Here is a 16,250-nt window from a genome sequence, read left to right on the forward strand (position 1 = left end):
CCAGGGCAACGTCTGATGCATGGCTCTTGACCTGGAAGGGGATGGACTTGTCCACCGCGTGTATGGCGGCCTTAGTGATATCGGCCTTGATGCGGCTGAAGGCCGAGTGGGCCTCAGCCGTCAGGGGAAAAGTAGTGGTTTTAATAAATGGGCGGGCTATGTCCACATAGTTGGGGACCCACTGGGCATATTGTGGAGAAAAGCCCCAGGCATCGTTTCAGGACGTTGAGGCTGTGGGGAAGGGGAAGTTCTGTGAGGGGGCGCATGCAGTCAGGTCGGGATCTAGGACTTCGTTTTCCACGACATAGCCGAGGATGGTTAGCTGGGTTGTGCGGAAAACACACTTCTCCTTGTTGTAGGTCAGGTTAAGGAGCTGGGCAGTGTGGAGGAATTGCTTGAGGTTAGCGTTGTGGTCCTGCTGATCATGGCCGCAGATGGTGACATTATCTAAGTACAGGTATGTAGCCCGCAGCCCGTACTGGTCCACCATTCGGTCCATCGCTTGCTGGAAGACCGAGACCCCATTAGTGCTGCCGAAGGGAACCCGGAGAAAGTGGTAGAAGCGGCCAGCTGCCTAAAAGGTAGCGTACTGGGGGTCCTCCGGGTGCATAGGGAGCTGGTGGTACGTGGACTTCAGGTCCACGGTGGAGAAGATCCGATACTGCGCAATCTGATTGACCATGTCAGATATGCGCGGAAGAGGGTACGCATCGAGCTGCGTGTACCGGTTGATGGTCTGACTGTAGTCGATGACTATCCGGTGCTTCTCTCCAATCTTGACGAGTACTCACGCTTCCCTTTCGCCATCTCATGCCCTGACATGACCTCTGCCACAGTCACCAAGGCCCTGAGCAGTGACTTCACCTTGTTTGGTTTCCCCACTTACATCCATAGCGATCGGGGTTCCTCCTTCATGAGTGATGAGCTGCGTCAGTTCCTGCTTAGCAAGGGCATCGCCTCAAGCAGGACAACCAGCTACAATCCCCGGAGGAATGGACTGGTGGAGAGGGAGAACGCGACAGTCTAGAAGACCGTCCTTCTTGCCCTACGGTCTAGAGGTCTCCCAGTCTCCCGCTGGCAGGAGGTCCTTCCCGTGGCACTCCAATCTATCCGGTCGCTTCTCTGCACCGCTACTAATATGACCCCCCATGAGAGGATGTTTGCCTTCCCCAGAAGGTCCACCTCGGGGGGCCTCGCTCCGGACCTGGCTGACTGTTCCGGGGTCCGTCCTCCTCCGACGGAATGTGGGGATTCATAAGTCAATTAAATTGATATACCATCAATTAAAGATGGAGAACGCAGAGTGAATTAACTATGGCTTTAATTGACTTACAACAGAACTGGCAGTGTGCCCCAGAATGAGGCAGTGTGAAAGGTCAGCAGCTTATATCACTATCATACTAGGAGGGACTTAGGAACAAGAGCAGCCCATTCAGTCCCTGAGCCTGTTCCGCTGTTCAATTAGATCGTACTTATCTGCACAATTGGAACTTTCAGTTTTTGTGAGGAGAATACTGGGGATTTTTACATAATTGTTACAAGTACTTCCGGATTTTCTTCCTGAATGGTCTAGGGGGTCTACTTTTAAAATTAGATTCATTTATTTCTGATACCCCACCAGAAGGAAGTCTCTCCACATCACTCCATCACATCCTGTCAACATTGAGAACATCTAGGGCGGAATTCTGCGACTGTTGGGGTTCTCTTTTCCCGCCTGCAGCGCACCCCTCCCCCCCCGGGTTTCCCGGGAAATCCCACTGATCAGTGTCTGGAGTAGAGAATCCCGCCACCAGCAAACGGCGCGCTGCCAAGCAACACGCGGCTGGGTGACCGGAGAATTCAGCCCTGTGCTGTGCAGGGTCCTTCAGGTTGCTATGTGGCTTAGACTGAACGCTGAAGGAGACCATCTCTTGCCTCTTCCTTTTACTGCTCTTTTCCACATCCCAATTTCCCATCTCTAAAGCTACTTCCTGCTTTGCTCATGGAAAGGATTTGTTCCAAATTTACTTACATTAGCATTTTCAAAATTCCATCTGCCCAGCCTTTACCCCTCCGTTCAGTATGACATACCTGGGGCTACCCTATTTTCCCGGCTGCACTTTCAACTCCACCTTCGATGCCCTAGCTCCCAATAAAACAAATACTATCTCTCATCCTGGCTGCTTGCCCTTGTCTGGCTCTCATCTCTGCTCTCTTATAAATCCATGGGATGCAGACTTCATCAGATATGATGGTCATCTGACTTTATCTGTTTACTGCCTGGACCCACGTAAAATGCTATCAGGTCTTGTTCTCATCTCAGGGCGGCACGGTGGCACAGTGGTTAGCACTGCTACCTACGGCACTGAGGACCCAAGTTCGATCCTGACCCCGGGTCACTGTCCTTGTGGAGTTTTCACATTCTCTCCGTGTTTGCGTGGGTCTCACCCCCACAACCCAATGATGTGCAGGTTAGGCGGATTGGGCATGCTACATTTCCCCTTAATTGAAAAAAAAAGAGAACTTGGTACTCTAAATTTATTTTAAAAATAAATTGGTTTAAAAAAGGATTCACCGAGTTCACTATCGACACTCAGGAGGCTGACAACCTGCAGCTGCAAATAAACACTTCACTCCCCACACACACACCATCCCAGCCAACAAGATGGCTGCAAGATTTACTGACACCGGGCTCGAGACCCTCCTGGACACCATAAGGAGGGAGATGACCCTGTACCCCGGCTCGGGAAGGAGACTACCAGCCTCCGCCGCTCGTCGTGCCTGGGCGCAGGTGGCAGAGGCAGTCTGCCCGTGAGCAAGACAGTCCAGACCGGCCTGCAGTGCAGGGCGAAACTGCACCTCCTCAGGGTGAGTAGGCAGCAGGTGCCCCTGGCACCTACTGTTGTCCCACACACCATAACCCCCCATCCCCCCGCCCAGAGGGCAGCCGAAGCCCCACCCTGCGCCACATGCCGGCACCCAAATTGGCCGACATGGCCAGGTGCACCTGTCCTCTAAAGCCGTCAGCTACCCACCCCCTGGCCTGCATGTGCCGGATTGTCTGCACTGTGCCTTATCTGTTCCACACCCACCCTCCCCACCGCCCCCTCCGCCATCGCATCCCCCCCCCCCCCATCCCAGACCTGCGAGCCCATCCAGCATTTTCTGTTTTTATAGCTAACTGGATAAACTCACCGTAAAGAGTAAGAGAATATGATGCGTTCTTCTTGCTAACAGGGTTCTCCACGGTGCAAGTATAGATCCCACAATCTGATTTCATGGCTTTGGAAATAATCAATGTGCTGTTGTTTTGCATGAGCTGATAACGTTGGACATTCGCTATCACCTTGCCACCTTTCCACCACAGAATGGAACTTGCAATCCCTGCAGACACCCGACAGGTCAATTCAATGGTGGTATCCAGGCAGGTAGAATTACCGGAGATCGAAGGTTCAGAAAGTGCTTCTGAAGAGATAAAGTAGAGGCGAGCATTAACATTACCGCTTTGCAATCTGTTAGCGTTGTTAATAATAATTCTTTCTCTCATAACACTCCAACTCGGAGATGAATTTCTGACCACACAATCCGATCACAAAGAAGACGTTTGCTCCCTTTCTGTAACATTGTCCAGCTTTGCCCCTACTTTAGCCCAGCTGACAACTTTCTCTCACTCAGTCTTGACTGTACAAATGGTTCTCCTGGTTGGTCTCCTGCCTTCCACCCGTCAGAAACCTCATGCTCATCTGTAACTCTGCTGCTTGTATCCTGTCTCTTGCTCAATCCCTGTTACACACCCCTCCCCCATCCTCATTGACTTACATTGACTCCCATCCTTCAAAGCTTTAAATATGAAATTCTCATCCTGTTGCTTAAACCTTTCAGCACATTTTCCTCCTTTACTGCTTCTGGTCCGGTATCTCCCACATTCAGGAGTTACGTCCTTAAACTGTTCTGCTTCTCCTCCTCAAATGCAGACTCTGAACAATCTTTTGAAGACTCGTTCTAATATGCATGGATATAAAATTGATTCACTGATAGGAAACGTTATCGCCAACGGGTGTTTGGTGCTGGCTCCACTCGTATATATGGATGGTTAGGAAGCACAATACTGATATTTGTTGTTCACACTGGATTAAAGCAACCGAAAGGGTAGAAACATGTTTGTGGGCCTTTAATGCGATTGGTTAATTATTCTCAGATACTATGCATGATGTCACCTCAATCTATAGCCATGATTGGACTTGGAGAACTAGTGACACATGATCAGTATATGCTAATATTTTGTAATCAATGCAATTTCATGTGAAACGGTGCAAGATAATTCACTTGGGTAGGACAAATGAACATTGGGACTCTACTCAGTTCAAAGTTACTGAGGGTGAAAACGAGCACAGAAGTGGACACAAATACATACTTTCTGCAAATTGCAAGTAGGAAGGTAATGTCATTAAAATAGTTAATGGTACTTTGTGTCATGTAAATAAAGTCACAGAATGAAAGAACACGGCGGCAAGGTGGTTAGCACTCTGCAGCCTCACTGCTCCAGGGACCTGGTTCAATTCCAGCCTTGGGTAACTGTGTGGAGTTTGCGCTTCCTCCCTGTTTCTGCATGGGTTTCCTCCGGGTGCTCCGATTTCCTCCCACTGTCCAAAGATGTGCAGGTAGGTGGATTGACTATGCTAAATTGCCCCTTAGTGTCCAAAAGGTTAGGTGATGTTACTGCATTACAGGGAAATGAAAAATGAAAATTGTTTATTGTCACGAGTAGGCTTCAATGACGTTACTGTGAAAAGCCCCTAGTCGCCACATTCCGGCGCCTGTCCGGGGAGGCTGGTACGGGAATCGAACCGTGCTGCTGGCCTGCTTTAAAAGCCAGCGATTTAGCCCAGCGAGCTAAACCAGCCGCTGGTAACCAGCCCCTCCATAAAGGTGGAGGCATGGGCTTAAGTAGGGTGCTCTTTAAAGGGCTGGTGCAGACTCGATAGGCCAAATGGCCTCCTTCTGCACTGTAAATTCTATGACTTCTGCAAGCAAGGATGTCAGGATGAATTTTGCACAAGGTAATGATTGGACTATAGGATACTAGAACATGGAACATAGAACATACAGTGCAGAAGGAGGCCATTTGGACCATTGAGTCTGCACCGACCCACTTAAGCCCTCACTTCCATCCTATCCCCGTAACCCAATAATCCCTCCTAACTTTTTTTGATCACTGAGGGCAATTTAGCATGGCCAATCCACCTAACCTGCACGCCTTTGGACTGTGGGAGGAAACCGGAGCACCCGGAGGAAACCCATGCAGACACGGGGAGAACGTGCAGACTCCGCACAGACAGTGACCCAGCGGGGAATCGAACCTGGGACCCTGGCACTGTGAAGCCACAGTGCTATCCACTTGTGCTACCGTGCTGCCCCAAATATGTTCGGAGTGCTCCATTACGAAAAGAATATTAAAGCCATGGAACGTGTACTGCGTAGATTCAAAAGAACGGTACTAGCAATGAGAAATTATTGTCGGAGGAGAGACTTGGGTGCCAGGAGAAACAATGTTGGTACCATTGTGGTGGCTCTGTGTCTTCTGATAGCAATAAGGGAGGGAGGTGATTGATGACTACACCCCAGATATTGGACCAATATCACAATAGCAACAAACATACGTTCCTTTGTAATGATTGGATAGTTTAATTTAGCATGCAGACCTTTAATGCAATTGGTTAATTATTCTCACATACCGTGCATGATGTAGCCTCAATCGATAGTTATGATTGGACATAGATAACTGGTAACACCCGATTGGTACATGCTAATTTTTTGTAATTGAATCTCAAAGTATAACTGTCTGTATCATTCTTAAATCTGGGCTTTTGGTGTCCTAATTGGAATGCCAAGAGTCCCCGCTGTAGCTTATAAATAAAGACTAGTTTTTAACTCCTAGAGTGTCTCTCTGGTCTCTCATGAGAGTGAGGGTGAAGTACGCTACACTCAAAAAGCCGTACAATTTCGTCCTCAACAACAGTTAACATTTGAAATCCATTGACCTGTGGAAGGGACAATGGACTTGAAACGTTTGCCGTGTTTCTCTCTCCCCAGATACTGCCAGACCCTCTGAGTCTATCGAGCACTTTCCATTTTTATAGCTAACTGGATAAACTCACCGTAAAGAGTAAGAGAATATGGCGCGTTCTTCTTGCTAACAGGGTTCTCCACGGTGCAAGTATAGATCCCACAATCTGATTTTATGGCTTTGGAAATAATCAATGTGCTGTTGTTTTGCATGAGCTGATAACGTTGGCCATTCGCTATCACCTTGCCATCTTTCCACCACAGAATGGAACTTGCAATCCCTGCAGACACCCGACAGGTCAATTCAAGGGTGGTATCCAGGCAGGTAGAATTACCGGAGATCGAAGGTTCAGAAAGTGCTTCTGAAGAGATAAAGTAGAGGCGAGCATTAACATTACCGCTTTGCAATCTGTTAGCGTTGTTAATAATAATTCTTTCGGGGCAGCACGGTGGCCTAGTGGTTAGCACAACCGCCTCACGACGCTGAGGTCCCAGGTTCGATCCCGGCTCTGGGTCACTGTCCGTGTGGAGTTTGCACATTCTCCCCGTGTCTGCGTGGGTTTCACCCCCACAACCCAAAAATGTGCAGAGTAGGTGGATTGGCATGCTAAATTGCCCCTTAATTAGAAAAAATAATTGGGTAATCTAAATTTTAAAAAAAATAATAATAATTCTTTCTCTCATAACACTCCAACTCGGAGATGAATTTCTGACCACACAATCCGATCACAAAGAAGACGTTTGCTCCCTTTCTGTAACATTGTCCAGCTTTGCCCCTACTTTAGCCCAGCTGACAACTTTCTCTCACTCAGTCTTGACTGTACAAATGTTCTCCTGGTTGGTCTCCTGCCTTCCACCCGTCAGAAAGCTCATGCACATCTGTAACTCTGCTGCTTATATCCTGTCTTTTGCTCAATCCCTGTTACACACCCCTCCCCCATCCTCATTGACTTACATTGACTCCCATCCTTCAAAGCTTTAAATATGAAATTCTCATCCTGTTGCTTAAACCTTTCAGCACATTTTCCTTCTTTACTGCTTCTGGCCAGGTATCTCCCACATTCAGGAGTTACGTCCTTAAACTGTTCTGCTTCTCCTCTTCAAATTCTCTGAATAATCTTTTGAAGACTCATTCTAATATGCACGGATATAAAACTGATTCGCTGACAGGAAGCTAAGCATTTCGGCCAATGCGTGTTGCTTGGTGCTGGCTCCACTCGTATATATGGATGGTTTGGAAGCACAATACTGACATTTGCTGTTGACCCTAGATTAAAGCAACCTAGAGCATTAAAGACTCATCAAGGGCAGAAACACGTTCGTTGGAAAGAGACAGATGCAATTTAACGTGCAACAGTGCAAGATAATTCACTTGGGTAGATCAAATGAGAATTGGGACTCTACACACAGTTCAAAGCCACTGATCGGTGAAAACAAGCACAGAAGTTGACACAAATACATAATTTGTGTGAATTGAAAGCGTAGGAAAATAATGTAATTAAAAATATTTAATGGTACTTTATGTCATCTGTCACAGAACGAAAGAGCATGGTGACACAGTAGTTAGCAATGCAGCCTCACAGCTCCAAGGACCCAGGTTCAATTCCCGGCTTGGGTCACTGCCTGTGTGGAGTTTGCACTTTCCCCCCCGTGTCTGTGTGGGTTTCCTCTGGGTGCTCCAGTTTCCTCCCACAGTCCAAAGATGTGCAGGTTAGGTGGACTGCCCATGCTAAATTGCTCCAAAACGTTAGGTGGTGTTACTGGGTTACAGGAATAAGGTAGAGGTGTGGCCTTAAGTAGGGCGCTCTTTCCAAGGGCTGGTACAGACTCGAAAAGCTGAATGGCCTCCTTCTGCACTGTAAATTCTATGGCTTTCCATGACTTCTCCGAGGATGGATGTCAAGATGGGTTTGTACAAGGCAATGATTAGACTATAAAGTACTGGGGCAGTTCGGAGCGCTCATTACAATAAGAATATTAAAGCCATGGAATGTGTACTGCCTAGATTCAAAAGGATGGCACTATCAATGAGAGACTTGGGTGTAGAGTGTAGATCATTCAGCCCTTTGAGCCTGTTCTACCATTCAATTAGACCATGGATGACATGCAATTTAATTCCATTTTCCCACCATCCGTCTGTTTCTCTTGATAAGTTTCTCCAACAGAAACAAACGATTGGTCTATCAGGCTTGGAAAATTGGTGCCTTCAGAGTCTTGTCACCTCTCAGTCCAGAGTTCACTGACCTACAGTGGCAGTTAAGCAATGGTTCCATTTTAATATTCAAACCTTGTTTTCAAATCTGGACATGGCTTTGCCCCTCCCTCTCTCCAACTCACTGTGATATCTGCATCCCTCTAATAATTACAATAATTAAATCCCCAATTTTAATTGCTCCACCGTTGATAACCATGGCTTCAGTTGTCGAGGGCCTAACCTCTGGAATTCCATTCCTAATTCTCTTTGCTCTTTTAAAATGCTTTTGGTCATGTGCCTCAATATCCCCTTCTGTAGTTCAGTGTCACTTTTTGCATTCTAATGCTGAGCGAAGCACTTTATTTAATAATATATTTGAATAATGTGTTAGTAATGAAGTTTGCTTTAACATACCATATCTCTATTTCTTTGTGAAATCACTCCTGCAGCGAGATATTCTTTCCTCACAGTCTTATAAAATTAAAATAAGATATTGAGATTTCTGTCAAGTATACTAGCCACTGTTGGGGTCTGGTCTGGGTGATAATGTTTTTTTTAATAAATTTAGATTACCCAATTATTTTTTCCAATTAAGGGGCAATTTAGCATGGCCAATCTACCTATCCTGCACATCTTTTGGGTTGTGGGGGCGAAACCCATGCAGACACGGGGAGAATGTGCAAACTCCACACGGACAGTGACCCAGGGCCGGGATTCGAACCCAGGTCCTCAGCGCCGTAGGCAGCAATGCTAACCACTGTGCCACCGTGCTGCCCCTGGGTGATAAATGTTAACGTTGCTTCCCCCCCCCCACCGTGCCGCTTAACGTTTCCGTCTGAACCTGGAAAAATGTATCAATTTAGTTTCCAATTCCTATCCCTCTATCACCTTCGCATGGTCCATTTCTGACACTTCCCTTCCTTCCTTGGCCTCTGTCTCTATTGCTGGTGATAGACTGTCCACTCAATATAGTACAAGCCCACTGACTCCCACAACTACATGGACTACAGCTCTTCACACCCCACATCCTGTTAGGACTTCATCCCATTCTCCCAGTTCCTCCACCTCTTGAGGCATCTGTTCTGATGATGGCACTTGCTAAAACAGTGCTGCTGACATGTCTTCATTCTTCCTTAATCATGGTTTCCAACCCACTGTGATTGACAGGGCTCACAACAGCGCCCGACCCATTTCTCACACCTCTGCTCTCACCCTTTCCCTCCCTCCCATAACCAGGATAGGATCATCCTTGTCCTTACTTTTCAACCCACCAGACTCAGCATTCAAAGGATCATCCTTTGCCAGTTCCAACAACTCCAGTATGACACCAAACACATCTTCCCCTCACTCCTCCTGTCAGCATTCTCAAGGGATCGTCGCTTCTGGGATACCCTGGTCCACTCCTCCATCACTCCCAACACCTGACCCTCTTCCCACAGCACCTTCCCATGCAATCACAGAAGGTACAATACCTGCCTCATTACCTTCTTCCTGCACACCATCCAAGAGCCTAAACACTCCTTTCAAGTGAGGCAGAACTTCACATCCACCTCCTTCAATATGGTTGATTGCATTTGCTACTGCCAATGCAGTCTACTCTACACTGGAGAGACTAGACAGACTGGATGACCGCTTTGCAGGACGCCTTTGGTCCATCCGCAAACAGGACCCAGACCTTCCTGTAGCTTGTCATTTCAACTCACCATCCTGCTCGAATGTCCACTGTTGGCCTGCTGCAATGTTCCAGTGAATCCCAATGCAAACTGGAGGAACATCTAGGGCGGGATTCTCCGACCCCCCGCCGAGTCGGAGAATCGCTGGGGTGGCGGGGGGGGGGGGGGGGGGGGGGGATCCCGTCCCCGCCAGCTGCCGAATTCTCCGGCGCCGGAGATTTGGCGGGATCGGGAATTGCGCAGCCCCAGTCGGCGGCCACTGGCAGCGGCCCCCCACCCCCGGCAATTCACCAGGCCCGCGATGGGCCAAGTGGCCGCCCTGTCTTCGGGCGGTCCCGGCGGCGTAAATTAGAGTAGTTACTTACCGGCGGGACCTGGCTGCACGGGCAGCCTCCGGGGTCCTCGGGAGTGAGGGGGGACGGGAGTTCTGGCCCCGGGAGGTGCCCCCATGGTGGCCTGGCCCGCGATCGGGGCCCACCGATCTGGGGGCGGGCCTGTGCCGTGGGGGCACTCTATTCCTCCGCGTTGGCTGGTGTAAAAGTCTACGATGGCCGACGCGGAGATGAACCCCCCCTGCGCATGCGCTGGGATGACGCCAGCACACGTTGGTTCACGCCACTCCTCGCCACCGGGAATGCCCGCCCCACCGGGTAAGGGAGAATCCCGCCCCTCATCTTCCGATTAGGAGTGTTACAACCTTCTGGACTTAACATTGAGTTCAACAACTTTAGACTGTGAACTCTCTCTTCCACCATCACCCCATTTTTAGTTCTTTCAATTTTCTTTTCATTTCTTCCATCAATCCGTTTTTCCTTCACCATTGTCTACCCACTACCCACACAAATGAGGGCCATCTCTTCCCTGTTCCAAGTTGTCCTGTGACACACTGTTAACCTTTGTTCTGCCATTATCACATTCTAATCTCCTAATGTGTCACTATCAGTGCCCTTCTTAGTCATTATCACCATCATTTCCATTCCCTTTTTCAATTTTGCCCATGTAATCTTTGTCAATCTGCACGTATCGCTGGCCCATTGCCCCACGCAGCCCCCACCCCGCCCACACAGCCTCCCACAACAGTATAAATCTTGGGCTGGATTTTCTGCTTCCCCAGACGCGTGTTTCATGCCGGCGTACCATTCGCTGGTGCGGGATTCTCTATTCCTGCCGCTTGTCAATTGAATTTCCCATTGAAGCCGCCCCATGAAGCCGGGAATCCCGTGGGCGGGGGTGCGCTGCTGGCAGGAACATAGGATCGCAACGGCCAAAGAATCCCGGCCCTCATCTTATTTCCAGTTCTCTCTACCTTTGACAAACAGTCATCCAGACTCAAAAGATTAGCTCAGCTCTCTCGCCACAGATGCTGTCGGACGTGCTGAGATTATCCAGCATTTTCTGTTTTTGTTTCAGATTCCAGCATCCGCACTAATTTGCTTTTATCTTTTGCCGCAGTCTTCGAATTGGAATAGTGGTAAATATTCAGACCAGTCACTGTTGAGCGTCTGGACCCAGAGGGTATCCTGACATGTGCACTCGAGTGGAAATTTCAAACTTGCATTGAGCGGGGATAATCTGCTCAGGCCTCTCTGCGGACGTCTCCAACACTAACCCTATCCTTGGGAGACTTCGGCTAGACTCTCAGAACTTGCCCAGAAATTTACTCAAGGATGCTTAGATCGGGCAGCACGGTGGCTCAGTGGGTTAGCACTGCAGTCTCACGGCGCTGAGGGTCCCAGGTTCGATCCCGGCTCTGGGTCACTGTCCGTGTGGAGTTTGCACATTCTCCCCGTGTTTGCGTGGGTTTCGCCCCCACAGCCCAAAGATGTGCAAGGTAGGTGGATTGAACACTCTAAATTGCCCTTTAATTGGAAAAAATTAATTGGGTACTCTTAAAAAAAAAAAAAAAAATTTTTTTAAAATAAGGATGCTTAGATCTACTAATCACAGGCGTAGGACCTGGTTGGATGTCATTCACAGAGAAAATTGTATTGTCTAAGCATCCTGAAACTACAGGCCTAATTATGAGCACTAACCACACTCAAAACAAATTATTAAGTTAATTGGTATGAAGACAGCAGCAATTAAATGTAAGCCACCATTTGAGCGGTTTCACTGCTGCTTCTACCAACATTGTGTCTGAATTCAGATATATATTTCTCAGTCCTGCTGTACTCTGTATTTAGCACATTGGCAGTATTTTTAAGATGTATAGCACCAAGGTCCCCTGCAAGCAGCATAGTCTGAAATTGGAACACAACCTCAATCCTGAGGTCCACCATTACGCTGCATTACCTGTCCCCAAGTTTCCAATTGTCTGGTTTGAAAACATTCTTCTGCCTTAACCACATTAATATAACTGTGTACAGTGAATCACAGTCCCTGGCTGATTACTCCATAGGATGATAAACATGCCACAATAATGGAGACAGACTTAATATTGAATTTCATTAATGTAATTACAATGTTTTAATTAAGTCTAGTGGGAGAATCCAAAATTAAACGATATTAACTTGAATTTAGAGCTAGACCATAGAATCCCCTGCAGTGCAGAAGGAGGCCATTTGGCCCATCAAGTCAGCACCAACCCTCTGAAAGAGCACCCTCCCTAGGCCCACTCCCCACACTATCCCCACTCCCCTACACTATCCCCGCAACCCCTCCCAACCTACACATCCCTGTACACCTCGAGGCAATTTTACCACGGCCAATTCACCCATCCTGCACATCTTTGGACTATGGGAGGAAACCGGAAGGAGAACGTGCAAACTCAGCACAGACAGTCACCCAAGGCTGGAATCGAACCCGGGTCCTTGGCGCTGAGGCAGCAATGCTAACCACTGTGCTATCCTGGGAGTGTACTTAGTAGTGAATTTAACAAAGCATTTACCCACGCACACAGCAGAGGGGATTATATACTGTTGGATGCTGTGAATTGGGTTGCCAACCGTGATTAAATACATTCCTAGAGGTTTCATCACATGACTTGACTCCAGGCGTTAATCTGCCAACAATCTATCCCTTGTGGAACTTAGTCTTTTTGCTTTCCAAACGATGCAGGAAGGCAAATTGTCCAATGAGATGATGCCTGACTTCTTTCCCCCTCCTCCCAATTTTCAATATTTTTATACACATGTATCTTTTTGAATGTCTTGATGATGTTTCTTGTGGAATTTGTTTTTTTTATAATAAATTTAGATTAGCCAATTATTTTTCTTTTTCCAATTGAGGGACAATTTAGCATGGCAAATCCACCTAACCGGCACATCTTTGGGCTGTGGAGGTGAAACCCACGCAGACATGGGGAGAATGTGCAATCCCCACACGGACAATGACCCAGGGCCAGGATTCGAACCCGGCGTCCTCCGCGCCGCAGTCCCAGTGCTAGCCACTGCGCCACTTGCTGCTCCGTTTCTCTTGGAAATTGATCTTTGATCAATCAATTCACTGGGAGGTGGGGATATAATGGTGTCACCACTGGAGTAGTAATCCATGCTCTGGGGACTCCTGTTTCAAATCCCTCCACAGCACATAGTGAAATTTGAATCGAATAAAATCTGGAATTAAAAGTCGAATGATGACCATGAAGCCATTGTCGATTGATGTAAAAACCCATTAGGGAAGGAAATCTGCCATCCTTACCTGTTCTGACCTACATGTCACTCTTGTGAAGTCTATTGAAATTGATTGATTGTTTGAGTGGCATCACTTTCAAAGTGGAAATATTAAAATGACTTACCAATGAGTTTCAGATATGTACGCCATTTCAATTTATCATCCAAAATGATGCTATAAACTCCCTGGTCACTTTGATTTAAATTATTTAACATTAGAGATCCAGTGGATGAATTAAAATGTAAGCGGGATTTGAATTGCTGACTTGGTTCATCCATTGGGTGATTTGGTACGTAATCCAAAATAGTAGCAACTTTCCCATCGCTGCCAGTGAATGTCCATAGAATTTCACTCTTGCTGAGATTGGCTTCTTGTTCAGGATCCAGTAAAACAAATGAGCCAGCAACACCAAATGCTTCTCGTCTTCCGGCTGATGAACATAAAACAGGAAATATAATCCTTTAAAGTGTAACAGCGAAACATCAAAATCAGTGTTTTGAACTTCCCCCCTCCTCTTCTCCCCCCCACCCCTCATTTATAAGCTCTTATATTTCTACCTTTCTTCAGTTCTGATTAAGAGGAATGGGGGAGGTGGTAAAGAGGTCGAGGGAGGGGGTTAAAGAGGACAAGGTGGGTTAAAGAGGACAAGGTGGGGGTAAAGGGACAAAGGGGGTAATCTGTGGGTGGAGTCAGAGGACATTGGTACGGTATTGAACAAACACTTCACATCTGTCTTCAACTAAGAGAATGAGGAGGAAGGTACGGGACTCATGGGGAGAGACTGTGAGGTTATTGAGCAAATTGACATAGGGAGTGACAAGGTATTAGCGAGGTTGGCAGGCTTCAAAGTGTAGAAATCTCCAGGTCTGGATGAATTGTCCCAGGCTGCTGTAGGAGGCGAGGGAGGAGATTGCAGGGGCTCTGACCCAAATTTTGTAATCCTCTCTGGCCAAGGAGAGCTTTCAGAGGACTGGAGAACAGCTAATATGGTCCCACTACTCAACAAAGGTTGCAGAGCTAAGGTTGCAGACCAGCGAGTCTCACATCAGTGGTAGGGAAACTATTGGATAAAATTCTGAAGGAGAATTTTTCTCCATTTGGAGAGGCAAGTTTTGATCAGGGATAATCAGCATGGCTTTGTCAGTGGGAGGTCATGTCTAACAAATTTGATTAATTTTTTTTGAGCATGTGACCAAGGTGCAGTTGAGGGTAGTTTTTAGAATTTAGAACAGTACAGCACAGAACAGGCCCTTCAGCCCGCGATGTTGTGCCGAGCAATGATCACCCTACTCAAACTCACGTATCTACCCTATACCCGTAACCCAACAACTCCCCCTTAACCTTACTTTTTTTTTTAGGACACTACGGGCAATTTAGCATGGCCAATCCACCTAACCCCGCACATCTTTGGACTGTGGGAGGAAACCGGAGCACCCGGAGGAAACCCACGCACACTCGGGGAGGACGTGCAGACTCCGCACAGACAGTGACCCAGCCGGGAACTGAACCTGGGACCCTGAGGCTGTGAAGCATTGATGCTAACCACTATGCTACCATGCTGCCCCCTTTGTTGATGTAGTTGATGTAGTTTACATGGATTTCAGCAATGCCGTTGACAAGGTCCCACATAATAATCTTCATTAGTTTCACAAGTGGGCTTATATTAACACTGCAATGAAGTTACTGTGAAAATCCCCCTGCCGCCACACTCTGGTGCCTGTTCAGGTACACTGAAGGAGAATTCAGAATGTCCAATTCACCAACGAGCACGTCTTTCGTGGCTTGTGGGAGGAAACCGGAGCACCCGGAGGAAACCCACGCAGACACGGGAGAACGTGCAGACTCCGCACAGACAACGACCCAAGCCGGGAATCGAACCCGGGTTCCCTGACGCTGTGGAGCAACAGTGCGAACCACTGTCCTACCGGCACATGGGAGACTTGTAAAGTTGGCAAATGCACATGAGATACAGGGTAATTTGATGGAGTGGATTCAAATTTGGTTTAGCTGTCGGAGATAGGGCGATGACAGGAGGCTGCTTTAGTGACTGGAAGCCAGTGTCCAGTGACATACCACAGTGATCCACAGCTGGGCCCCCTATTATTCGTCATTTATATAAATTTTTAATTTTAAAAATAATTTAGAGTACCCAATTCATTTTTCCAATTAAGCAGCAATTTAGTGTCGCCAATCCACCTACCCAGCGCATCTTTGGGTTGTGGGGGCGAAACCCACGCAAACACGATGAGAATGTGCAAACTCCACACGGACAGTGACTCAGACCTGGATCGAACCTAGGACCTTGGTGCTGTGGGCAGCAGTGCTAACCACTGTGCCAGCGTGCTGCCCCAGTCATTTATATAAACGACATAGGTGACTATGTGGGGGGGTAGGATCAGTAAGTTTGTGGATGACACAAAGATTGACCACATGGTTAAGTGAGATTTGGGCAGCACGGTGGCGCAGTGGTTAGCACGGCTGCCTCACGGTGCCGAGGTCCCAGGTTCGATCCCGGCCCAAAAGAGGCCGGGGGGGAGGGTAAAGATGCCGGGGTACGGGGAGGGGGGTAAAGAGGCCGGGGAGGGGGGGTAAAGAGGCCGGGGAGGGGGGGGGTAAAGAGGCCGGGGAGGGGGGGTAAAGAGGCCGGGGAGGGGGGTAAAGAGGCCGGGGAGGGAGGAGGGGAAGAGGCTTGAGGGAGGGGTAGGTAATAGGCCGGGGGGGGGGGG

At 48.0% G+C, this 16,250-nt stretch overlaps 1 protein-coding gene across 1 annotated transcript in view; it reads right to left on the minus strand.

The window, feature by feature from the left end:
• Positions 1–15,595, minus strand: part of LOC119976507 (hemicentin-1-like) — a 48,534-nt gene extending 32,939 nt beyond the window's left edge. Inside the window, exons 1-4 of the mRNA XM_038817052.1 lie at positions 15,450–15,595; positions 13,649–13,983; positions 6,138–6,407; positions 3,175–3,444 (exon numbers count right to left, since the gene is read on the minus strand). Of these exons, the coding sequence (XP_038672980.1) occupies positions 3,175–3,444; positions 6,138–6,407; positions 13,649–13,983; positions 15,450–15,595 (1,021 nt within the window). The remainder of the gene's footprint in view (positions 1–3,174; positions 3,445–6,137; positions 6,408–13,648; positions 13,984–15,449) is intronic.
• Between the last annotated feature and the right edge of the window lie 655 nt (positions 15,596–16,250).

This window comes from Scyliorhinus canicula, chromosome 13 (genome assembly GCF_902713615.1).
Source record: "Scyliorhinus canicula chromosome 13, sScyCan1.1, whole genome shotgun sequence".
In the NCBI taxonomy this organism is placed as follows: Eukaryota; Metazoa; Chordata; class Chondrichthyes; order Carcharhiniformes; family Scyliorhinidae; genus Scyliorhinus; species Scyliorhinus canicula.